The 21,836-nt window shown below is 41.4% G+C and overlaps 8 protein-coding genes across 9 annotated transcripts; 3 read left to right on the forward strand and 5 right to left on the reverse strand.

The window, feature by feature from the left end:
• The first annotated feature begins 664 nt into the window (after window positions 1-664).
• Window positions 665-1,965, forward strand: LOC108602543. The gene is made up of 2 exons (XM_017990676.1): window positions 665-752; window positions 931-1,965. The coding sequence occupies exon 2, from the start codon at window positions 941-943 to the stop codon at window positions 1,940-1,942; it is 1,002 nt and encodes a 333-aa protein (XP_017846165.1). The 5' UTR covers window positions 665-752; window positions 931-940; the 3' UTR covers window positions 1,943-1,965.
• Window positions 1,966-2,046: 81 nt separating this feature from the next.
• On the reverse strand, window positions 2,047-4,492 carry LOC108602132 (2,3-bisphosphoglycerate-dependent phosphoglycerate mutase). 2 transcript variants are annotated; one of them, XM_017990159.2, is made up of 4 exons: window positions 4,132-4,492; window positions 3,071-3,183; window positions 2,355-2,849; window positions 2,047-2,283 (listed from the first exon to the last, which is right to left on the reverse strand). In XM_017990159.2, the coding sequence occupies exons 1-4, from the start codon at window positions 4,167-4,169 to the stop codon at window positions 2,102-2,104; spliced, it is 828 nt and encodes a 275-aa protein (XP_017845648.1). In that variant the 5' UTR covers window positions 4,170-4,492; the 3' UTR covers window positions 2,047-2,101. The 2 variants fall into 2 exon arrangements, with proteins under 2 accessions (XP_017845648.1, XP_017845649.1); XM_017990160.2 differs by having other exon boundaries at window positions 4,004-4,489.
• A 287-nt stretch (window positions 4,493-4,779) lies between these two features.
• Window positions 4,780-7,105, forward strand: LOC108603910 (carbonic anhydrase 12). Its single transcript, XM_017993094.1, has 4 exons — window positions 4,780-5,374; window positions 6,083-6,292; window positions 6,351-6,613; window positions 6,674-7,105. Exons 1-4 carry the CDS (start codon window positions 5,311-5,313, stop codon window positions 7,034-7,036), a joined length of 900 nt encoding a protein of 299 aa, XP_017848583.1. The 5' UTR covers window positions 4,780-5,310; the 3' UTR covers window positions 7,037-7,105.
• Window positions 7,049-11,451, reverse strand: LOC108603908. Its single transcript, XM_017993092.1, has 6 exons — window positions 11,301-11,451; window positions 11,066-11,240; window positions 10,428-11,007; window positions 10,227-10,380; window positions 10,071-10,163; window positions 7,049-10,017 (listed from the first exon to the last, which is right to left on the reverse strand). The coding sequence occupies exons 1-6, from the start codon at window positions 11,348-11,350 to the stop codon at window positions 7,134-7,136; spliced, it is 3,936 nt and encodes a 1,311-aa protein (XP_017848581.1). The 5' UTR covers window positions 11,351-11,451; the 3' UTR covers window positions 7,049-7,133.
• Window positions 11,452-11,535: 84 nt separating this feature from the next.
• LOC108603909 (protein suppressor of variegation 3-7) lies at window positions 11,536-12,056 on the reverse strand. The gene is made up of 2 exons (XM_017993093.1): window positions 12,025-12,056; window positions 11,536-11,961 (listed from the first exon to the last, which is right to left on the reverse strand). Exon 2 carries the CDS (start codon window positions 11,958-11,960, stop codon window positions 11,553-11,555), a length of 408 nt encoding a protein of 135 aa, XP_017848582.1. The 5' UTR covers window position 11,961; window positions 12,025-12,056; the 3' UTR covers window positions 11,536-11,552.
• A 320-nt stretch (window positions 12,057-12,376) lies between these two features.
• On the forward strand, window positions 12,377-13,509 carry LOC108602474 (protein suppressor of variegation 3-7). The gene is made up of 3 exons (XM_017990598.1): window positions 12,377-12,462; window positions 12,530-12,958; window positions 13,015-13,509. The coding sequence occupies exons 1-3, from the start codon at window positions 12,425-12,427 to the stop codon at window positions 13,460-13,462; spliced, it is 915 nt and encodes a 304-aa protein (XP_017846087.1). The 5' UTR covers window positions 12,377-12,424; the 3' UTR covers window positions 13,463-13,509.
• Window positions 13,510-13,657: 148 nt separating this feature from the next.
• LOC108601752 lies at window positions 13,658-17,591 on the reverse strand. The gene is made up of 7 exons (XM_017989676.1): window positions 16,347-17,591; window positions 15,618-16,282; window positions 15,376-15,564; window positions 14,737-15,315; window positions 14,171-14,680; window positions 13,939-14,109; window positions 13,658-13,881 (listed from the first exon to the last, which is right to left on the reverse strand). Exons 1-7 carry the CDS (start codon window positions 17,586-17,588, stop codon window positions 13,728-13,730), a joined length of 3,510 nt encoding a protein of 1,169 aa, XP_017845165.1. The 5' UTR covers window positions 17,589-17,591; the 3' UTR covers window positions 13,658-13,727.
• A 241-nt stretch (window positions 17,592-17,832) lies between these two features.
• LOC108603138 (axoneme-associated protein mst101(2)) lies at window positions 17,833-21,749 on the reverse strand (the record flags this gene model as incomplete). Its single annotated transcript, XM_033293891.1, has 2 exons — window positions 17,833-19,172; window positions 19,524-21,749. Coding segments are annotated over 2 exons (3,372 nt in total), but the record flags the coding sequence as incomplete, so codon positions are not given.
• Between the last annotated feature and the right edge of the window lie 87 nt (window positions 21,750-21,836).

Here is a 21,836-nt window from a genome sequence, read left to right on the forward strand (position 1 = left end):
TGCAGAGGGCGCTAGTTAGAAGCCAGCCCAGGCATACGAGCTCCCATCATTAAAATAGTCGACATTTATATTCGCATTTATATTTATTATAAGCAAGACAATTTTAATGCTGTGTAATAATTAATTGAATTAAAATACTTAATTGAATTTTAGATTAGCTGGTATATTTATATTATAGCCATAACAGTTATCAAGGGTATAACAAACTCGCCTATTTTAATCGGTACTCTTTCCAGTTGCATGTGCATGTTTAAGCCAAGTCGCCCCTTCTGGGCCATTGACATTTGCGCGTAATTATAATTGTTCTTATGTACGTACACACATTAATACCCACTATGCTAATGTGTGTGTGTGTGTGTGTCTGACAGCAATTAGTCGATTTATCACTTGGCAGTGAAAATTAAAAACTGAGCAAATCCCACAAGCACTTGGACAAATGTAAAGTGCTTTGGGCCAGGCAAACAATAAACAAAAGCCAGCATAAAGCAAACGACACTTAACATGGAACAGGCTCTCTCTCACTCTCTTCCTCTCTTTATCTCTTGCATCGCTTTGTAGTGGCTGAGAGCGCAGCTTTCGTTGATCAGTTGACAGGTTCAGAGCATGCGCAGCGGCGTCAATATAAAGCGCAGCTGCTCATCCGCGCACTCTCATTCCAAGTTAAAGCTTGCGGTGTCAAGTTCTGCGAATCTTCGATAGCTTAGAGTTTCAGGATTACGCATCCTGCGCAACAAGTGCTACTAAAAAAATTTGTATGTGTTAAAATAAAATGATTTAAGCCAAGTGCAAACAATAATTTAATAATTGAATAACAGTTGCTAAAAACTAAATTTACGTAGAATGAATTTGAACAATTAAAAGTCCATATAATTTAAATAACAAATTGTGCAAATTAAATAAAAGCAACAAATTGTAACATTTCTTTTGCAGTTAGTTGACGATGTTTAATTATTTCTTGCACTTTCTGCTGCCACTGCTGCTGATCTCTTCAGCACTGGCGGCTAATGTGATGAAGAAACAGTCGCCAGCAAAGCAGCCAGGAATACAGCAGCAGCAGCAGCAGCAGCAACAACCTCAAGCAAATGTGCCACAATATATGCAGGAGTCCGAGTTGCCGTCAGAGCAGCCAGAAATCAAAGCGGAAGAAGATGAACAGACTTATCAAATGTTGCACGAACTGAAGCAGGACTCACGACTGCCTGGCAACAACTATCCATGGAATCAGCAAACTAATCCCTATGAGAATCAATCGCCACAGGCTGCAGCATCGCTGGCCATGCCCAAGATGCTGCCCTTCATTGGCTACGCGCAACCAGTGCTAATACCATTTCCGCTTTACATAGCACCGGATATGTTTTATCCCGCCTATCCAGGTGCCAGCAATGATTTAGAGGAAATGGCCATGTCTCGTTCCGCTGGCGATCGTCGTGCTTCATCCACAGCACATGGCTCGCGCAATTCGCCAATTTACTACGTTCGACTGCCACCCACGCCGTATATGTTTGTGCCCACAAATTTGGCAGCGCCCAGTCCGTTTGGCAGCGCCTTTTCTCCGCTGCTTACCTATCAGCCCATGCCCACGTTTTCCAGCTACGGTTCGGTGTTCAATTTGCCTGTGAACTTTGTGGCCAATGGCAAGCCCTCGGGCATTTATCAAATGCACAACGCGGCCAATGAGCTGGCTTCGTTTACTACAGGACTCGCTGGTGGCTTCAATATGCGTCCACCCACGCCCAGTAATCCATTCAACTATCGACCCATCTCGCCGCCAGCTGCAGCGCAGCAGAGCTTTGGTCTAGCCGCTTTGCCAGTGCCACAACAGGACTCCAAGTTGACCTCTCTGAAGCGTCCGTTTGTTTTCAATGGCCGTCCCGAGGACATTTACATACTGCCAAATAATATGAATCCGCTCTACAACTACAACGAGCCGAATTACTACTGAGGCAGCAGCTTGTTGCATGTGGCACTTACTTAAAGTATTAACTGATTGAATTCATTTGGCAATTCGTATTTTTAGAAATATAAAATCTTAAAAGTTTATAAAAACAATTTGCTCTTAAGTACTATATATGTAAATTCATATAAAAACCGCATGAGGTATTTAACTTTTTTCGGAGGATCGTTCGCCAAGCGATGCCACTTGCGCTGTTTTCTTCCTTATGTACTCCGGATCTCCCAGGTAGGTCATGCTACCAATACGTTCTCCTGTCTGCATATTGAACTCATAGACAATGGGCACGCTATTCACGATATTAATTTTCTCAACCTCAGCCTCACTAAGTCCTATAATAAAAATGGAAAAATCAATTAATTTTATATGGAAAACAAAGTTAGAGTTGGACGCAGCTGCTCACCTTCAAGCTGATTGACCAAAGCTCGAACTACAGTGCCATGCGTGCAGATCAAAACGCGCGTTCCCTTAAGCACATCCTGCTTAATCTCCTCCAGCGCTGGTTTGATGCGCTCCACACACATTGCCATGGACTCGGAGAGCGGAAATTTACCGGCGGGTACCTCACTAAATATCAGATTGTTGCAGATCTCGTAGTAATAGGGATTATCAACAGTTATAGCTGGTGGCACTGCATGGTAGCCACGTCGCCAGGTCTGCACCAATTGCTCGCCATATCTGTCGGCCATTTCACGCTTGTTAAAGCCGGTTAAGTTGCCGTAGTGACGCTCGCAGAGTCGCCAGTCCACAACCACTGGCACATTGGCGCACTTCATCTCGCACAAGACCATCTCGGCGGTGTGGCGGGCTCGATATAGCGCCGAGCAGTAGACCTTGTCGATTTCCAGCCTTGCTTTGATCAGGGCAGCTGCTGTTATCGAACACGCATTATGCACGCCTGTTTTGAAGTATTACATGAGTATTTAGTTTTATATTTCATATATGTAGAAAGACGAGATGGGCGTGCGAGCCAACTGAAATGTTATCTCTTGCACACATACGAAAGGTAAAACATTTCATTTGCTTTGTATAATTTCAATTATAAGCTGCGGCTTGTCTCGCCGCCCCGCTTGATAAGATTAGAGTATCTCACGCAGCCATCTCTATGCAAAATCTTACCCTTTTGGGTGAGCGGAGCATCGTGCCAGCCGCAAAAGAGGTTCTTCAGATTAAACTCGCTCTCGCCGTGCCGAATGATTATAAGTCGATTCGTTTTCATGATTAGTTGCGAGCTGGAATAGAGAAGCGAATAATAAAAATATTAGTTTCAAGAATGAACCAAATTTAGCTTGTTTGTACTTTTGGAGTATTTGTAGTCTTTGAAAATTTCGAACAACAAACACTTCCAACAACTAGCTAGCTCGACTGGACTCTGTCACGTCGTCGCTTGCTGTACCACTGTCTACTGCTGACCAAGTTTTGCTCTTGAGACGAGTCTACACTTCGTACTTATTTGAAACGCGCATTCCACAAATATTTTTGACTAGTGTATCCGCTAGGTTCGAAATACACACAAAGCGCGGAGCAAAACAAAAAGCGCAAAAAAAAAACAATTTTTTAATAATGCCCTTTAGTTGTTATAAGCAAAAGGTATGTTCGGATAACGCCAAGAGTCTGTAGCATGTATGCAGCTTAAGCCTTTGCCTAAGGGTATATTTAAGTTGGGCACATTATTGGTTTGAGTTGCTGACCCAGACACAATAGCACACAAGCACACAAACGCTAACGCGCGCGCACACACACACAGGCATAAGCACACCCACATACAATCGCAGTTTGGCAGCGCTTTCGGTTTTGGTTTTCTCTGTTTTGCTCCGCATATTCGCCGTTTCCGCAATATCAAATTTTGTTAACACTATTTTATTCTTGTTACGATGCGCACGTACGTACATACATATATACAAATGTAGATAAATATACATACATATGAATGTTTGTATGTATGTACGTATAAATGTTTTACGACTTACTTTAAGCAAACGCGCCAGAAGCCTGAGCTTGCCGTCATTTGGTTTGCTCAACGCACCCCCTTTTGCTATTAACAGTACTTACTTCTAAGTTTGCGCATAGTTGTTGTTGTCGTTGTTATTATAAAAATGATGTTTGCAGTTTTGTGTGTTGCGATAACTACTAATTGTTTGCCACAAAGCTTTTTTTAATGCAAAAAACAAGTACGTTACAGTTGCCTCCTGTAGCAGTGCTTGTTAATAAACGCCATAAATGCCACTGCCGCTGCCGCTGCTACTGCTCACTCAGACGCTTTCGCAGCTCTGTCCTTCTCTTCTGTCAATGTCACCGCGTTTTATTTATTCGTTTATCACTGCAGCTGCCTTCGTCTGCACTGCTGTTGCCTTTGGATCGCGTACTGCGCAAAATTCTTATTGGGCTATTGTGCGCTGCTTCTGCTACTGCTACTGCTACTGCTAATTCTGCTGCTGTTGTTATTTAGCGTGACGATAGCAACAGCTGATGCTTGGGCGGTTGCTTTGAATTGAATTTACCGTTCGGCGCTAACATTGAGTAGAAAATCAATACAGTGCCAAAACGAGCAAAATTTTGAATTTCGAAGTTAAATTCTTAAAAATACCTGGCCAACTAAAAATGAGTTTACAACATTTAAATTACATTTATTTTTTAAATAAACATACAACATACAAAGAACCATTTCTTCTCTTTTTTTGGCACATGAGTTCATTGATTAAAGAGCTTAGAATTAATTATAGCTGTTTGACATTGTTGCCAACAAATATATTTAATTATTTTTTTATTTCAATGCTACTAAATCTCAACGTATGCCAGTTTGCTTGAAACAAATAAAAGAAAATAAACATTGTAGGCGAATTAAGAAATGGAGATCGGGAGCTGAACCAAAAGAAATTTTGTTGCAAATGAAATGGGAAGCTTAAATTCATATAAAACTCAATAAAATTATGAATAGCCAGCTAATTTAAAAAAAATATAATGAAAAGGTAATGTAAAACTCCAAACGCTACTCAAGCAAAAAGTCGTTATAGCCAATTTTCATTCATAATTGAAGAATTTTTAACACTTAATGCCTGACTGAGATCCAAAACTGTGTTCATTCCCTGACTTTATGGTAAGTTCAATTGCATAAGCCCTTTTGGAGACGACTTGAAGTGGTCTCAAAGATCTGGTCGTCATGCCGGCGCCCGTCACAGTCATTGTCTTCGTCTTTGTATAAAATGCCTAAGCCAGCCATAAGCTCGGCTCAGTTTGCAGAGACAGCTACGTGCGGCTCTTTGTCACCAGTGCGTGGATTCAAATACGATTGTACAATTGTGACTGCAGATCGGTGGCTTACCATATACTTTGTATCTTTTTAAAACAATAAGAGAAGAATGAATTTTCAATCAATTGGCGAGTTCTATCAGCGTTTGCTAGTGCTGTTGCCATTTGCTGCGAGTGGGTATTTATTGGCTGTAAATCAGTCAACTGTGTCGAAAGATTTAAAGACTATATCACTAAGAAACAAAATGTTACAAAGTTTTATTTTGGAAAGGAAACGTAAAACTTCAAACTTATGTGACCACAGAGTGCAGTTTATGACAAAAGTTTATGATCCATCTCTAATCGAACCCTAGCATGTTACACCCAGTGATCCCCCACCCCACCTAACTAGCAACTGGTATATAGGGCCACAAGTCATACACGCATTTAATGGATAGTAAACAAGCACAGTGCCTGGTAAACAATCACACTAATTAAAATTGCATGCACAAATGCGTAAAGGGAGCTATAAAAATAGCTCTTACTGTTTGCCAAGATTATATAAGCAGTATTTAGATAGATACACAAAGATATATACGCATCATAGACGCAAGTCCATTGATGAAATCTACGCGCGATCTGCGGTTTAAACTTTGCCAATTGCGCAGCTTGTCGCAATAAGCTGGGAATAAAGATGTAAGAGTTAACTGTTGTGACAACAAATTGTCCGACCTACAGCAGCGAAGCAGTTGGCCAAGAGAAATAGTAATTCCATAGATTTGGCATAAACGAAAATTGCAACCTAGATTAAGCTAATACCTATCTACATGCATGGGAATCAGGGAATTGTCAAAACTCAGTTTAAACAGAATGTTTTATGCTAATTGAAAATTTTGTTACCAGACTTGTTGCCCGAAGAGCGAGCGCGTCGCTTCAGCTATGATGACCCCAAGCTCTGGCCGTACTTCTATCCGCAGTGCGGAGGCTCCACTCAGTCGCCCATTGCGCTAAGTGCACTCAAGGCTATACCAATTGGCCTAGCGCCTTTGCAATTCGGACTCTATGAGGAACCCTTCGACGAGCTACTGAATATGCGCAACAATGGACATACAGGCAACTTTCACGATTACTATAGCTTATCAATTGTATAAATGCTTAATTATAATTACAGTTGAGTTCAGTGTGCCTACCACGGTGTTCGGTGAGCGTCCCTATCTAACTGGCGGACTGTTAAGAGATTTCTATGAGGCCATGGCCGTTCATTTTCATTGGGGCTCAGCGCTGCGCAAGGGATCCGAGCATGCAATAAACGGACGACGCTATGATTTGGAAATGCATATAGTGCATAGGAATACAAAGTACGCCAGCGATGAAGAGGCGCGTAATCAAACAGATGGATTCGCTGTGCTCGCCGTGCTTTTCAAGGTGGTGCGGGTAAGGCTTTGTATCTGCCCATTTGCTGTCTACAAACTAACTAATTTATACTATTTGCAGCACAATTATTATTATCAGCCAGGATTACACGAGATCTTCAGCTCGCTGCTGCATTTAGGCGACTTCAATCGCACCTATACGCCGCCAGCGTTTCTCACGCTGGGCTCACTGCTTGGCAACTTGAATAGGGACAACTTTTATGCCTACAAGGGCTCGCTAACCACGCCTCCTTGCTCGCCGGTCGTGTCGTGGCATGTGTTCTCGGAAGTGCTGCCCATTTCGGATTTGGATCTGCCCAAGTTCTGGCAGCTGCGTGATCGACGCGGACGTCCGTTGTTGAACAATTTTCGACCGCTGCAGTCCTCAGAGGCGCGGCAGGTGTTCTTGAGCCAGCGACCTATAGCGGATTATGTATGGACATAAGAAGTATTTAGTTTAATTCCACACTAGTTTATTACCGCAGAATTAGCAATATAGTTAATATACAGGCATAAGATCATTTGAAATAGTATAATGTGTCTTACTTTCGGTTGGGCTTGTAGCGCGCCAGCAGCGTGGCAAAGATGCCCAACTCAACAGCCAAAATGGAGGAGCGCATTGTGCACGTGGGCATTTTCAGGGATGGACGCGATAGCTTGGAGAAGCTAAGTGTTGCTACAGGTTTATTGGGTGCGGCGGCAACTGAACGGCGGAGAGGTAACTTGACATTGCGCAAGAGATCGGGAGGTGCACGATAGCTGAGCGTGTGGTACTCATGATCACGCACATCGAAGGGCGGACGTGGCGTGCGAACGCGAGGATTAAGTGGTGGATGAAATGGTGGATTGACCACAACTTTGTTGCGCTGCAAGCCTTCCTTTTGCTCATGGTGATCGGTCAGCGCTTGTGTTTCGCTTGGCAGCTTGGGCTCCTTCTTATAAGGATGTTCGCCGTCATAGTCAACGGCTCGCTCGCGTGGTTGCTCCTGCTGCTCGCGGTCATGTTGACCTAGACCCTTGCTAAGGATTTTTCTGATTTTCGATGTTTGCCTCTTTTCCTTTTTAGGCGGCTTTTGCTCATATTGTTCATGCAACCAAACGTCGCCGATGGGAGTTTTAGGCTTAGGTTTATCTCTTGCTTTCAATTTGGTTTTAGTTTCTGGCGCTTCCTCTTCTGCCCTTCTATACTTTGGCTGTTCGCTTTTAATTTCCGGCGCCTTGTAAGGCTTTTGCTTTTTAGGCAGTGGTTGATCGCTTTTAATTTCCGCCGCCTTGAATGGCTTTTCCACATGTGCATCTTTCTTGGCAGTCTCAGCAGCTGGCACTTCTTCCTTTTCTTTGGAAGCCCGTCTGGCTTTAACTTTAACTGCTGTCTCTGTTTCTTTGGGTTTTGCATTTATGTTCAGCGCTTCAGCAGCCGTTCTCTTAGCTTTAGCTTCTAATTTTGCTATTTCCTCTGCTATATATTTGTCTGCTGCGTCAGCTTCTGCAAATTTCTCAGCTATGGCAAGTGCTTTCTTTTCTGCAGCTGCTTGCCTTGCCTGCGATTCGGCAGGAGACTTACTGCGCTGCTTAGTCTGCTTAGTATGATTAGCTTGATTTAGCTTTTTACTATCATCGGCAAGTGGCTGCTTTGCTATGGGCCGCGGCTGCTCAAAGGGCGGCGGTGTGCTGGGTTGTTGAGTGCGTGGTGCGTCCTTGAGAGTTCTTGGCTTGTCCTGCGTAGGCTTGGACTGCTGCTGGCCATCTTTCTTATTGCCACCAGACTGTTGTGAATTGTCTTTAGCCATTATATACTTCAGATGCTCAGTATAAGTGCCTTGTGGCACATTGTCCGCTATTTCGCTAGCACGCAGCCAATCCCATTCTGGACCCTGTTCGCCATCGTTGCGGCCATGATAGAAACGCAGATTGGGATCTTCATGCGTATGGCTGGTGTTCTTTGAACCCATTGCTTTCACCTGGATCTTCTCGTCAATAATGTGCAATGGCACTGCAGCCACATGCTCAGGATTCTCAACTGACAGCTCGCGATTCACCTCATCTTGTAGAATTTTTGAAAGGTCATCGCCACGACCTTCAAAGGCTTTTGCTTCTATGGCAAGCGTTTCGCCGAGTGCATCCTCAGAGTGTACAGCAGCCTCAGGCTGGTCTAATTCGTACATTGGAGGAGTTAGTTTGGGTTGTTCAGTCTCGAGTAAATTATAGAACTCGTTAGACTCGGGATCATACACCAGAGCTTCAGCAGCTGACTTTGCATGCTGATCTTCATTATCTGCTTCGTTTTCCAGGTGCTTGAAGTCCACATATGTGCTTGGTGTTCTGTGTGGACTTCTTGCCATATGAGAATTATCTTCATCGTGACTGCTTAACAAGTTCTTATCCGTTTTATCGTGGTCTTGGTCCGAAATTTGTGAACTTGCTAGAATGTTTTCAACACTTGCTGCCTTTGTTGAGTTAATTTGGTCGGTTTCTTTCGGCACCTTGTTGTGGCTTTCTTCCACCAGCTCTCGGCTCAGCGCTTCGTCTTGCATATTATGAATAGTTTCTGTCACGGACGACATATAGGGCTCCTCTTCGGCAAGCATCCTACCAAACATAGAATTCTTTTCGTAAACCACTTGCTTATCTGATTTTTTATTAGGCTTATTCAGCTGCTCTGCCTTGACGTCCTTGCTCTCGTCGCTGGCAAGCACCATGGGATTAGGAATTTCATTAATGCTTGATGCCTCCACTTCTGTTTGTTTGAACGGACTTTTCTCTGCCTGACTTGACTTTGGCGTTTTTGAATCGTCTTTCTTTTCGTTGGACTTGGCGTCTGTCGAGGACTTTGCACGCACTTTTAAAGCTTTATATTTGTCATTGAAAGGTCGCACATGTCGTTCAATCAGTTGGCTTAATCCTTTTCTAATTCTACTCTGTTTGGTTTTATCTGATTTACCCGAGGTGGACATGTAAACCATATTGTCATCTGATATTACATTGCCTTTCGAAGTATCTAGATTATTGTCATTAGAGCCCATTAGCTGGTCCGTTTCACCCAAAGAGGCAGTAGCAGTAGCGTATGCGTTTTCATATTTATCAAGCTTTGGCTTATCTTTAAGCTCTACGCTGATATTTTGCCCATCTTTTGAATTCATTTCAATCACTAAACGCAAGTCGTGATCATCAGGCTTTGGCTCCTCCAATGTATGCTCAATCTGGTCGTTCTTTGCCTCTTCCACCGCTTCAAAATATTGGTGATACGCCGGCCAATCCTCTTTGCCTTCCGTAACGCTATTTAATGCCTTCACAGCCATCTCATCGGCTATGAGTTGATCCCCCTCTAAATCCACGATGTCGCTTTCAGGAATTGCATTCGTGAACTTGGTTGCCAATGCTTCAAGTAAATGCTCTTCATTCATCAGTTCCGAAATGGACTCGTTGCTATGAAACGATAACTAATGAAAAAAAGTTATGAAAAGAATGAATGACAGTACCGTAGATCTGGATGATTGCGAAGTGTATCTAAAAGTGCTTCGGGAGGTAGCTCGCTTTGGCAAATGCGGTTGACGGTTGTAAATAGAGGAAACCTATTGAAAATATAAAAACAAAGTTTTTAAGTAAATTTATTTTGGATTTTGCAAGATACGTACTGATCCTCCAATTGTTCCTTTCTTAAAAATGAGGATACCTCCATGGCCACAATTGGACCAAGCAGCTTGCGTCCGTTTAAAAGATTTGCCTCAATTTCGGGTATTGTCTTATTTCCCGTAACAAAGTTTTTGGCAAAAGTAGCGTTTTTATCAGCTAAAAAAATAGTATTAATAATAATTAATTACTTTAATTAAACTTACCATATGCAGATGCGACCGAATTGGCCACAACGCTACTTTCGAAGAATGTGGACAGCTGGGTGGTTGGATTAAAGGCTTTGATGAAGCGCATCATTTCTTTTAATCCCAGATGCAGGCATGCGATGCGGGCGTTATCTCCCAATCTCAGGCCATCTATAAAGCCAGCGCTAAGCGCAATTACATCTTTCAGCGTATTGCACAACTCAACGCTGTCGATGTCCCGTACACTGACAACTTTGCAGTTCTCAGTCTGTAGCATAGATGCCAGCTGTTCAGAGTGTCCTCTATTGTCGCAACCAACAGTAATCTCGCAGAGCTTGCCCTGTGCCATTTCCATGGCGCTATTGGCGCACATCAGCGAGTAGCATGGTATTTGCAGTTGATTGGAAATTATAGATGAACTCAGATTAATGTCGCCATCGTCAATGTGTTCGAGGCCCTTGATCAGAGAGACTGCATACGCGGTGCTCTTCAGCTTGCCGGCTAACATGTTACAATAGCACTTGACAAATGAAAGTGGCGTGGCAAATATTAAAATATCTGCGTTCGTGGCAGCCTCGTGCAAATCATTGACAGCAATCTTAAATCGATAAAGGTTCAGTAAAATGCAATGTATCTAATTGATACCCAGAGCTTACTAAATTTTCAGGTAGCTTGATGCCCGGCAGGTATTTGATATTCTCATGCCGTTCGTTCATCACCTCGGAGAGGTAGTTATTTCGCACCAGCTCATCGTACACATAAATATGCACACGACTATCAAAATTACCAGTTAATGCATTTGGACAGACAGCTGTCGCAATAGCTGAGCCCCTGCAAGAGTGAAGAGGTCTTATGGCACAAATAAACATAAATCTTTGCTTTTGGACTTACCAGCCTTCAGCGCCGATTATGCACACCTTGGATCTTTGCGTTTTTGACATCCTGAAGTTACATAAAAAATTACATGTGTGTATGTACCGAAATTTTGGATTGGCCTAACGCTAACGAAATTCTGCTGGAATATTAAAATTTATGATTTGGAATTTTAATTTTTGAATTTCGTCTGTAAAATTGCGACAAAACATACACGACTGATGCCTTAAAATATGTCAATTACTGTCTGATCACTTAGGGATAGCTTGCTCAGGTGTATGCTTTAAATTTGTAGACTATTTTAGACGCAGGATCGGTCATCTTCGTCGATTTGACTTTGACTGCTTGCAATTTTTCACTCTGCTCCTCCTGCTCCGAAATGGCGCGCAGTTCGAACTCTGTAATGATCTGTGATATCCGACTCTTAGCTTCAGCCGCCAGCTTAGGTGGCAAACCCTTTATACTTATGCAAGCACTTTCGAAAAACAGATCATAGCTATCTCGCTGGACTTGCATTACAGCTGAATTTGTTTTTTGAGAAACTTGCTGTTGAGACTTTGTGCGTTCAAGTTTGTCGAAATAGTTTCTTAGAGAAGTACGGTCTCTAATGACACTGGCCAATAGGTCTTCACGCTTAAGTCCACGCTGTGTTTTCATGCTACAACGTTTTGCCGACATGCTGTTCAAAAATTATATGCATTTAAATAGAAACACAAGACTCAATAATACTTTAAGTACTTACTCTTAAAATTGGATTTATTTATTTGTTTACAAAAATGGACTTTTACTACACCGCGTATTAGATATGGGTATTGTTCGATAATCTGATCATAATAGAGATGGGCGTTTTTGTTACGGGACAGCCGTAACTATTCTATGAATCTAAAAGATGCGGTAAATTTAAATGTATAAGAGCCATCGGCTCTAAACTAAAACAAATCTAAAAATTATAAGCAAGATTACAAATAGAATTTATACTTTTTTATTATAAAACAATTTTTTTTTCCAAGAAATAGTGCAATTTATATCGTAGTGACTTAAGCCGTTACTTTTAGTTTTTATTATCGCAAGCAAATATAAATCGGATATCGAAAACGAACAAACCGTAAATATAAACAATAATAAAGGGAAACAAATACAATATGAGCTGCTTTTCAGAGAATACTTCTGACTCTGACTGGTAAGTGGTGAATGCAACAAATTGCTTTAAAGGTATATGTTAATTTATATGACATACATATGTATAGGAAAGACACAAAAACGAAAGCGAAGCCAAATGGAAATGGAAAGCAAAAGTACAACCAGAAATTTTGTGAGAAATGGCTAAGTCTCTTTGATCCATGGATAAAAAGATCAGCTGATGATCCTGACAAGCCTTTCTGTCGCGCCTGTCAATGCCGTCTTGACTGCAATCGGTGTCACCTGGTGCGCCATGAACGAACTACCAAACACAAAAGAAATTTGGAATCACTAATTACCAAAGGCGAAGGGGCTGTACGCAAGGAGCTGAGCGTCCGACGCGAACGCAGCAAGTATTATCATCAACGCAAACGAGCACTGCTGGCTCAGAAGCAAGAACAGCAAGCAGTGATCATTGCTCAAGAAGTGGATAATTTAAATGAAGACAAGGTGACGCCAGCATTAGTGATAAAATCAGATATAACTGTCGAGGACAGGTAAGTGAGGTTGCGTAGTATGTATAGATATTTGACTGAAAAACTTTATGTAACAGCGCCCACATAACATTGTTGAATCACGAAGTGGAACAGCCCGAAGATGCTGCTCCGATTTCCGCGCAGGCTGGCTCAATTGTAGCAAAGGCGACGCCAGAAACAAGCCCTCAACATACAAGTGTCCAATCCAATAAAGAGGGGCTTAAGCTCTTGATGCAAATACACCAAGATAAAAATGAGCTTATGGAATCATTTCGAGAGCTAATTGGGACTCAAATACCACAAGTGCCTACCCGAGAAAAGAATCATGTCGATTTGTTTTTCGATAGCGTAAGTTCGAGTGTCAAGGCGCTCTCGCCGAAGCTTATAGCTGAAGCCAAGATGCGAGTATCGCAGCTTATATGTGAATTGGAACTACGCGGCCTTACAGAAGACAGTGCCAATGGCAATATCAGATGCCAGGAGACAGCCATGACCACAACAAACAACTATGGCACACTTGCCTAATAAACAAACGCCGGGTACATTATGCAAATATGTTAAATATAAAAATTAGTTATAAAACAATTAGCTGTAATTAATATTCAATTTGTACAGACGTCAATGTTTAATACATATATTCGATATATATTGTAAATGACACTCAATAAACTTAAAATAATCTTTATAAATAAAACAATGATTTTTCATGTTGTACTGTCCACATTAACAATTTAATTTCGTACAAAATTATTGCTAATATCACAGTTAAAACTTTTGTTGCCTCTACGCGCTAGGATTTTGTCATATGTTGTTTACAGTATTCCCAAATAAAGAGTGATCCAGTTACGTGCACATTTAAGGAGCGTACTACGCCAAACTGTGGTATCTCAACAGCATAGTCGAGCAATGCAATCAAGTCAACCGGAATACCGTGCTTTTCATGACTAAAGCAAATATAAATAATTATTAACAATACATGTGCACATAAATAATTTGCTTACCCCAGTAGAAGCACCGTTTTTTCAGGATATTTAAAGTCTACAAAACTAACACTATGTGCTGTTTGCTCAGCCCCCACGACTTTAAAACCGGCTGATTGCTTCTCAATCAAGAACGCGGCCAAATCATTAGGTTTGACTTCATCTATGTTTAGATGCTTCTCAGCGGACATGCTGTAATTAAAAATGTCAATTTTGCTTTAGACTGAGTTTTTAGCTATTTAGTTTAGTTTACCTCAAGTTGGTGAAATCGCTTTTACTTGCGCTGGATTTGACGCCCAATATTAAAGTTCTCACGCCCAATATTTCGCAGGTGCGTGCTAATCCGCCAAGATTAGCCAATTTATCTATTAAGGAGGCCACCACAATAAATTCGTGTTTAGTAGATAGTTCAACTGATCCCAAGTCACTATAGAAAATATCATTGATGGGATTCATTTTTCGCTGTACATTAATATTGGCAAGCTGAAGCGGTGACTTTTCTTCGGCCGAGTTAAAACCCTTTTTAGCTTTAAAAACTGCTCGGCAAGACTCAATGCTTCCATTGAGTTTATCAAATGGAACGTTCGTTAGTATGACTTCATCAAAGGGTGTATTAGTCATGTATAAAATAACATCCGCTGGCGCATCATATTGCAGTATTTCAGGCAGAGTTAAGCGATACTCGTTTTGCAACTCCTGCAACTTGGCTCCCAAGGTAATTTCAATGCAGGTTTTCAAAGAACTAGCAATAGGCGAGGTAATGCTAAAAGAAAAACAGATTTATTTGCTAATTACATAAATGATTTGCTCATCACTTACCCATTCTCTTCACACCTGACTGCGAGTCTGTGCAAAACGAGCTGAGCGAGTACCCGTGTCTGATAATGAGCCCCCATTGTCAGTGGCACAATCAAGTTGAAAATCTCGTCTACGTCGTTCACACTAATTTTCTGCCAATTGCGTATACAAAATATGTGCAAAACGGATATCATGGATACTTGCTGACTTGGCTTAAGCGTGCTCCGTCTAGACTTCAGTGCCAATAGCAATACTTGAATGTCAGGCAATAAGCTTGCGACAAGATATTCGAACATAAAACTAATGTTATGCTGATCATTTGGCGATAATAACGCTGACCACAACTCATCAGTCCACTTTAGACAGTCTCTCATCATAAGCATAGCTCTGGCAATGCGTATTTTTGTGCGATGCTCTTTACAATTTTCAAAGTATCGTGGCTTTCTAATATTCAGCTCAGTGTTAAGTCTTAGCAGCTCAGCCAGAAATTCATTCATGTCTGTGGTCCTTTGTTTCAAGACATATGATATATATATGTTACGTAGATATAAACTATTGCATGATTTTCCAGCTCGATCATGTGCAAATGATTCTTCAATGCTACATTTTAAAAATTCAACATTTAGCAATTTAGATAATTATTTTTTCAACAATGTATACCGTGCATCTCCTGTGCTGCTTTCACCCTCGAGCATGCCATGTATGATCCAGGCGTTGGGTATCCTGCTAGCAGTTGTTAATATAGCACAGACCATGGCATCATTACGATTACTCAGCAACTGCTTTAAGACGTCTTCATACTCATCAGTGTTTAGCTGATTGAAAGCGTACTTCGCTATTCCGATAGCTCTATGGAAAAAACACTTTATATTTGAAAAAACTAAGAATTAGCTTATACTTACGCATTTTCTGCATTCTCAAGCGTTTTTATTTGTTTTATTAAAGTACCCAACAAGTGCTCGTCATGCTCCAGACGACTATTGTGTTTAGATAAAAGCGCCGTCAAATGCATACAAGTTTCTCTACCACCTTGCTCCAGCAAATCGAGTGGATTTAGGTTTAGTTTAGCCATATCACTCCACTGCTGCAGATTCACCTTAGCAAAGCAGTCCACACTATGCAACAACACAAAAGATTTTTCTTCATCGCCTTCGCAGTGCAATTGATGTAACAAATGTTGCTGCATTTCTGCTAGACTGTGTCCAGTGCTCAATAAATCCATATTTACATTATAGTTATTGCTATAGAAATTCATGCAAATGGATTTCGTTGCAACTGCCAGACGATCTTGCATAAAAATGGGAAACAAGCGCCACCAACCATGTAGCGATTTAGGTACATTTGTTAAATGTCCAATTATTGTTTCAACTATTTCATCTAGTGCATAATCTTGCACCATTATTTCAAAGCAACGCTTGTTGAAGTGAACTAATTCCTCTGTAATATTCGTGCAGTTTCGCATTTTAGTCAGCCATCTATTAAAATCCATATAGTAATGATCGCCGCTGCTGTAGAGCGTCTCCACAAAGACCATGTATTCACCCAGCCTCAGCTCATCAAGTGTATGCTGTAACAATATGTAAAAAATGTAATAAACACTGCTTCGCTGTTAAAAAGTATTATCCACTCACTTCAAATAGCACATAAATATGTTCGTTAGCCTTTTGTCTCAACGTGGGATTCTTCAGTATGCGCACGCAAGCACAAAGTTTTAGCAGTAAACGTTTATTAATGTTAACGCAGCTCTTTGGATGCAGTTGCTCCAACCAAAATATCAAAGGTACGGCATGCCAATTAACCTTTACCAATGCTTCCAACAATACTGGCCGGGAACTTTCTGGCAAAAATTTATCCATGTTTAATTTAGCAGCTGCCAGTGAGTCTCCTTCCACATTATACAACTGTGTGCGATTTGTAGCTTGCAAAAACTGCTCTAGAAGCTGCACACGACCTAATTTTTCAATGTTGAAGTGCTTGAAAAAGTAGTTTAAGGTCCACCGAAGCACCAGTATATTATTGTCCTTCAACAGGCGAGCATATAGTATGCGTTGCCAGCATAGCCATTGTTGGGACTCTGTGGCAGTGGTAGCAGTTACTGCTGCAATGCGTGGCAGCAGCGTGTTTAGAGTAGGTAGCACTAAATGCGACTGTTGCTCCTCAAGGCTCTCCATAATGTCTATATAGGCAGCCCATTGCAGCACGCTGCACTGCAGCGTGTCATGCAGAGAGTTACCAACAGATGGGTCCGTGGTTTCCGATTGGAGTATGGCTTGTAGCTTACGCATCAGGAAGAATGCCGACTTGCGTTGATCGCGCAGCTCTGTTTGCAAAAAAATCTGTATATGCTGATGGAGCTCTGATGCGCAAACAAATTCCTCAGGTTTAGTAAACTCCGTCACAAAGTCATCAAAGAGCTGTACTAATATTTGGGCTGCAAATGGCTGGCACTCGCTGCTCTGGCTGAGTGACCAAAGCTGACGCAACAGAAATGTACCTTCGGTGCGTGGAAATTTGCGAGCGTGCATTTTCACACAGACTAGTACGTTGGCAACTAACTGCCGGTGTAGCGTCTGTGCAGCAACATCCTCTTTAAGCGGCGCGTCAGCAATGACTACCGAAATAAGTTTGTGAAACACTTTGGAGCCAAATTTAACATTCCAGCGGTTGTTGCCAAGTAGTAGATTATAAATGCATTGTACTACGCGCTTAAGGGCCAAATCATTGTCCTTGTGCATGTCAATTAACTCACTTAGTAAATCATTTAGCTCAGCTACGCTGCCCAAGAGATTTTGATTTTGAATATATGTTTCAACGGCCTGCACTACTGCATGGGTTGCCGTCGCAGTTGTTGCTTTTGTAGTCGGCAATGACATTGTACTAAACACTAAATTTATTTTATGTAATTTTATGAATTATCTAGTTTATTGTATTTCACAATTTAATATAATAAAAGCTTAATAAAGACTTGTTGTCTTGCGGTTACAAACAGCTGTGCTTGTAAAGCAGGGCTGCACATAACTGCTACTTGCATATCGGCCACCCACCACATATCGATAACAAATTTGAAACTCTGCGCTTAATTAATACTGAATTTAAAGAATGAATTAAAGAAAAGAATTAGACAAATATCTGATTTATTGTATACTTTTATAACAACAGTTACTTATATCTATATACAGTCGCATTTCTGGCATTACTGGTCTGCAGCAACATCATGCACTAAGTTTACTATAAATTTAGAAATTTGACGCCAATTTGTCACATATATCAATTATAAAGAAATGACTATCTTTTAAAATAATTCAAAATACTCATTTGCACTTGCCGCCTTTGTTTTTGCCATTTTTGCTTTTGTTTTTGCCCTTGCCATTCTTGCCCTTGCCATTTTTGCCCTTGCCATTTTTGCCCTTGCCATTTTTGCCCTTGCCATTTTTGCCAACTGCCCTCTTGAATTTCTCAGCGCACTCCTTTTGCTTCTTTTCCTCAGCCATTTTCTTGCATTTAGCAGTTTCGGCTTTTCTTTTTTCTGCTTCTGCCGCCTTTCTGCACTTTGCCGCCTCTTCCTTCTTTTTCTTTTTCTGTTGCTCAATTATTTCTTTACATTTTTGACGGATCATTTTTCTTTTTTCTTCAGCAGCCAACTTTTTACATTCTTCCTGCTGCTTCTTCTCTTCGGCTGCCTTACGACACTGTTCAACAGCTTTGGCCTCTTCTTGTTTCTTAGCTTCATCAGCCAACTTCTTGCACTTAGCCGCTTCTTCCTCCTTTTTCTTTTCTTCAGCAAGCTTCTTGCACATTGCCTCTTCTTCCTTCTTTTTCTTTTCTTCAGCTTGCTTTTTGGCCTTAGCTGCTTGTTCCTTCTTTTTCTTTTCTTCAGCTAGCTTCTTACACTTGGCCTCTTCTTCCTTCTTTTTCTTTTCTTCAGCTAGCTTCTTGCATTTGGCCTCTTGTTCCTTCTTTTTCTTTTCTTCAGCTTGCTTTTTGGCTTTAGCTTCTTGTTCTTTCTTTTTCTTTTCTTCAGCTTCTTTCTTGCACTTGGCCTCTTGTTCCTTCTTTTTCTTTTCTTCAGCTAGTTTCTTACACTTTGCCTCTTGTTCCTTCTTTTTCTTTTCTTCAGCTTCTTTCTTGCACTTGGCCTCTTGATCCTTCTTTTTCTTTTCTTCAGCTTCCTTCTTGCACTTGGCTTCTTGTTCCTTCTTTTTCTTTTCTTCAGCTAGCTTCTTACACTTGGCCTCTTGTTCCTTCTTTTTCTTTTCTTCAGCTTGTTTCTTGCACTTGGCCTCTTGTTCCTTCTTTTTCTTTTCTTCAGCTTGCTTTTTGGCTTTAGCTTCCTGTTCCTTCTTTTTCTTCTCTTCAGCTAGCTTCTTACACTTGGCCTCTTGTTCCTTCTTTTTCTTTTCTTCAGCCAGCTTTTTGCATTTGGCCTCTTGTTCCTTCTTTTTCTTTTCTTCAGCTTGCTTTTTGGCTTTAGCTTCCTGTTCCTTCTTTTTCTTTTCTTCAGCTAGCTTCTTACACCTGGCGCCTCATTGTTCCTGTCTTTTTCTTTTCTTCAGCTAGCTTTTTGCATTTGGCCTCTTGTTCTTTTTTTTTCTTTTCTTCAGCTTGCTTTTTGGCTTTAGCTGCTTGTTCCTTCTTTTTCTTTTCTTCAGCTAGCTTCTTGCACTTGGCCTCTTCTTCTTTCTTTTTCTTTTCTTCAGCTAGCTTCTTGCAAACTTTGTGGCCTCTTCTTTTCCTCTTTTTTCTTTTCTTCAGCTTTCGTTTCTTGACTTGGCCTTCTTGTTTCCTTCTGTTTTCTTTCTTCAAGCTTGTTTCTTGCACTTGGCCTCTTGTTCCTTCTTTTTCTTTTCTTCAGCTTCCTTTTTGCACTTAGCCTCTTGTTCCTTTTTTTTCTTTTCTTCAGCTTGCTTCTTGCACTTAGCCTCTTGCTCCTTCTTTTTCTTTTCTTCAGCTAGTTTCTTACACTTGGCTTCTTGTTCCTTTTTCTTGCCATCATTACAATCGCCCTTCTTGCCCCCTCCGCCACTTCCTGCCTTGTTTCCTTTTCCACCTTTTTTATCAGATTTTTTTCCTCCTGAGCCCGATCCTGATCCTTTTTGGGAGCAACCTCCAGATTTTCCTTCAGATTTCATTTGAATTTCTTTGCACTTCTTAGCTGCCTTTTTTCTCTTGCGCATTTCGGCCATTTTCTTACATTTTTCGATCTGCTCTGGAGTTTTGGTGGTATCTGACATTGTACGATTCTTTTCAATCATTTTTTTCTTTTCTTCAGCTTGTTGCTTATATCGGACTTGTGCATCAGTTATTTCCTTTAGTTTTTCCTCCTCTGATCTCCGATGGATAGATAAAATGCGGAAAGAAATATTTCTGGCCCGCATGGCATCAACAATAACAATTCTGAGGGGGTCACCAAATTTCACGAATTTCATTTGTGCCATTTGCTCAACACCTGACTGAAGTATGCGTCTAAAGTCCGTGCAGCCCCAAGCCATTTCCTCAACTATCAGCGGATATACGCCGCGATAGATAACAGATTGTCTAGCTTGCCTCGGATCGCCTGTTAGCATGATAACCGGGCATCTTGGCCGAAACTGACTTACCATCTGCGGCACTAGTGAACAAGGACTCGCAATGACTATAGCTTTGGCATCGCTTAGCGAAGCAGCTTCAGTTATTCCTGAAGTTACCGCTGACAGCTGATCAGTGGATGAAGTCTTAACGATACTCTTCACATCGCTTTGAATACGATCATACCAGAGCACAGACTCTATCTTAGAACATATATTGGACATGCATTGGACACTTTCCACTGGAAAATTACCTTTGGCTGTTTCGGCAGATAACATAACACAGTCAGCGCCATCGAATACGGCATTTGCAACATCCGAAGCTTCAGCACGCGTAGGCCGGGGCCTGTTAGTCATAGACTGTAGCATATGTGTAGCACAGATTACGGGCTTGCCCAGCATGTTGCATTTAGCAATAATTGATTTTTGCGCTAGTACAACATCTTCCGCTGGGATTTCTATACCTAAATCACCACGAGCTACCATTACACCATCAGAAGCTTCGATGATCTCGTCAAGGTTATCCAAGCCCTGCTGATTTTCTATTTTGGATATGACCATAACATGCTTGCCGTTAGGACCTAAAACATCCCTTATTTCATGAATAGCATCAGCATCACGAACAAATGATGCGAACACCATATCAACATTTTGTTCTGCACCAAATTTCAGATCTAACTTGTCCTTTTCAGTTATAGCTGGCAAATCAATTTTTACGCCAGGAAGATTGACACCTTTGCGACTTCCGAGCTTACCAGGATTTTGGACCTCACACAAGATCTCACTATCCTTAATGTCCTTAACCAATAACGATATAAGACCGTCATCAATGTATACGCGACTTTCAGGCGCGACTAGTTTTGGTAATTTGTCATAGTCGACATACAATATTTCTTTGCTGCACTTGGTCTCGTATTCTCTTTTTGTTGTTAGCCTGAGTTGATCCCCACGGCTAAGCTGTATTTCGGCCGCATCGCCTCCAGAAATTTGGCCTGTTCGTATCTCTGGTCCTTTAGTGTCCAATGCAATTGCCACTGACTTAAGTACGCCCGTCTGCTTAGCATAGCATTCAACGGCCTTGCGAGCAGCAAGAATAGTTTGGCAATGGAAATCGTGCGAGCCGTGTGAGAAATTCAAGCGGACCACACGCATGCCCGCTGAAATAAGCTTGAGTAATGTTTCCGGGTTGTTAGACGCCGGACCGATGGTGCAAACTATACCGCTTAGTGGAAACTCCAATCTTGGTGCATGGATCTGCAGCCTCGCTTTATAATCCAATTGAGAGGCAAATGGACCGCGGTCCAAAGCCTTCTGCTGCGGCTTTTGCTTTTGATCAATGACATTTTTAGCATAGCTGTGTGTACTATGGCATGACCAGACAGATGGCTGGATGGGCACGGTTCCGCGAGTAGCGGAGCGTGCCAGAAATGCGACAAAAAGTGAAATTTTGAAAAATTTAAACAAAAAAATATATTTTTAAAATTTATTGTGACTGGCTTAACTGATATTTTCGAAATGTGCTCTAAGCATGTAACTAACCCTGGCTCTATGTATTAA

This window comes from Drosophila busckii, chromosome 3R (genome assembly GCF_011750605.1).
Source record: "Drosophila busckii strain San Diego stock center, stock number 13000-0081.31 chromosome 3R, ASM1175060v1, whole genome shotgun sequence".
Classification (NCBI taxonomy): domain Eukaryota; kingdom Metazoa; phylum Arthropoda; class Insecta; order Diptera; family Drosophilidae; genus Drosophila; species Drosophila busckii.

What these genes read in the sequence shown, in the direction of transcription:
- LOC108602543 (XM_017990676.1), top strand. Translation starts at nt 941, where the DNA reads ATGTTTAATTATTTCTTGCACTTTCTGCTGCCACTGCTGCTGATCTCT.
- LOC108602132 (XM_017990159.2), bottom strand. Translation starts at nt 4,169, where the DNA reads ATGGCGTTTATTAACAAGCACTGCTACAGGAGGCAACT. An exon ending in TGCTCCGCTCACCCAAAAGG is followed by an intron (nt 2,850 to 3,070) that starts GTAAGATTTTGC and finishes ACTTCAAAACAG; the next exon opens with GCGTGCATAATGCGTGTTCG. An exon ending in TTTGGTCAATCAGCTTGAAG is followed by an intron (nt 2,284 to 2,354) that starts GTGAGCAGCTGC and finishes TTTTTATTATAG; the next exon opens with GACTTAGTGAGGCTGAGGTT.
- LOC108603910 (XM_017993094.1), top strand. Translation starts at nt 5,311, where the DNA reads ATGAATTTTCAATCAATTGGCGAGTTCTATCAGCGTTTGCTAGTGCTG. An exon ending in GCTGTTGCCATTTGCTGCGA is followed by an intron (nt 5,375 to 6,082) that starts GTGGGTATTTAT and finishes TTTTGTTACCAG; the next exon opens with ACTTGTTGCCCGAAGAGCGA. An exon ending in TGCTTTTCAAGGTGGTGCGG is followed by an intron (nt 6,614 to 6,673) that starts GTAAGGCTTTGT and finishes TACTATTTGCAG; the next exon opens with CACAATTATTATTATCAGCC.
- LOC108603908 (XM_017993092.1), bottom strand. Translation starts at nt 11,350, where the DNA reads ATGTCAAAAACGCAAAGATCCAAGGTGTGCATAATCGGCGCTGAAGGC. An exon ending in ATAATCGGCGCTGAAGGCTG is followed by an intron (nt 11,241 to 11,300) that starts GTAAGTCCAAAA and finishes TCACTCTTGCAG; the next exon opens with GGGCTCAGCTATTGCGACAG. An exon ending in TTCGGTCGCATCTGCATATG is followed by an intron (nt 10,381 to 10,427) that starts GTAAGTTTAATT and finishes CTATTTTTTTAG; the next exon opens with CTGATAAAAACGCTACTTTT.
- LOC108603909 (XM_017993093.1), bottom strand. Translation starts at nt 11,960, where the DNA reads ATGTCGGCAAAACGTTGTAGCATGAAAACACAGCGTGGACTTAAGCGT.
- LOC108602474 (XM_017990598.1), top strand. Translation starts at nt 12,425, where the DNA reads ATGAGCTGCTTTTCAGAGAATACTTCTGACTCTGACTG. An exon ending in AATACTTCTGACTCTGACTG is followed by an intron (nt 12,463 to 12,529) that starts GTAAGTGGTGAA and finishes ACATATGTATAG; the next exon opens with GAAAGACACAAAAACGAAAG. An exon ending in GATATAACTGTCGAGGACAG is followed by an intron (nt 12,959 to 13,014) that starts GTAAGTGAGGTT and finishes TTTATGTAACAG; the next exon opens with CGCCCACATAACATTGTTGA.
- LOC108601752 (XM_017989676.1), bottom strand. Translation starts at nt 17,588, where the DNA reads ATGTCATTGCCGACTACAAAAGCAACAACTGCGACGGCAACCCATGCA. An exon ending in CTTGAGAATGCAGAAAATGC is followed by an intron (nt 15,565 to 15,617) that starts GTAAGTATAAGC and finishes TTTTTTCCATAG; the next exon opens with AGCTATCGGAATAGCGAAGT. An exon ending in AGCGATTTCACCAACTTGAG is followed by an intron (nt 14,110 to 14,170) that starts GTAAACTAAACT and finishes TTTTAATTACAG; the next exon opens with CATGTCCGCTGAGAAGCATC.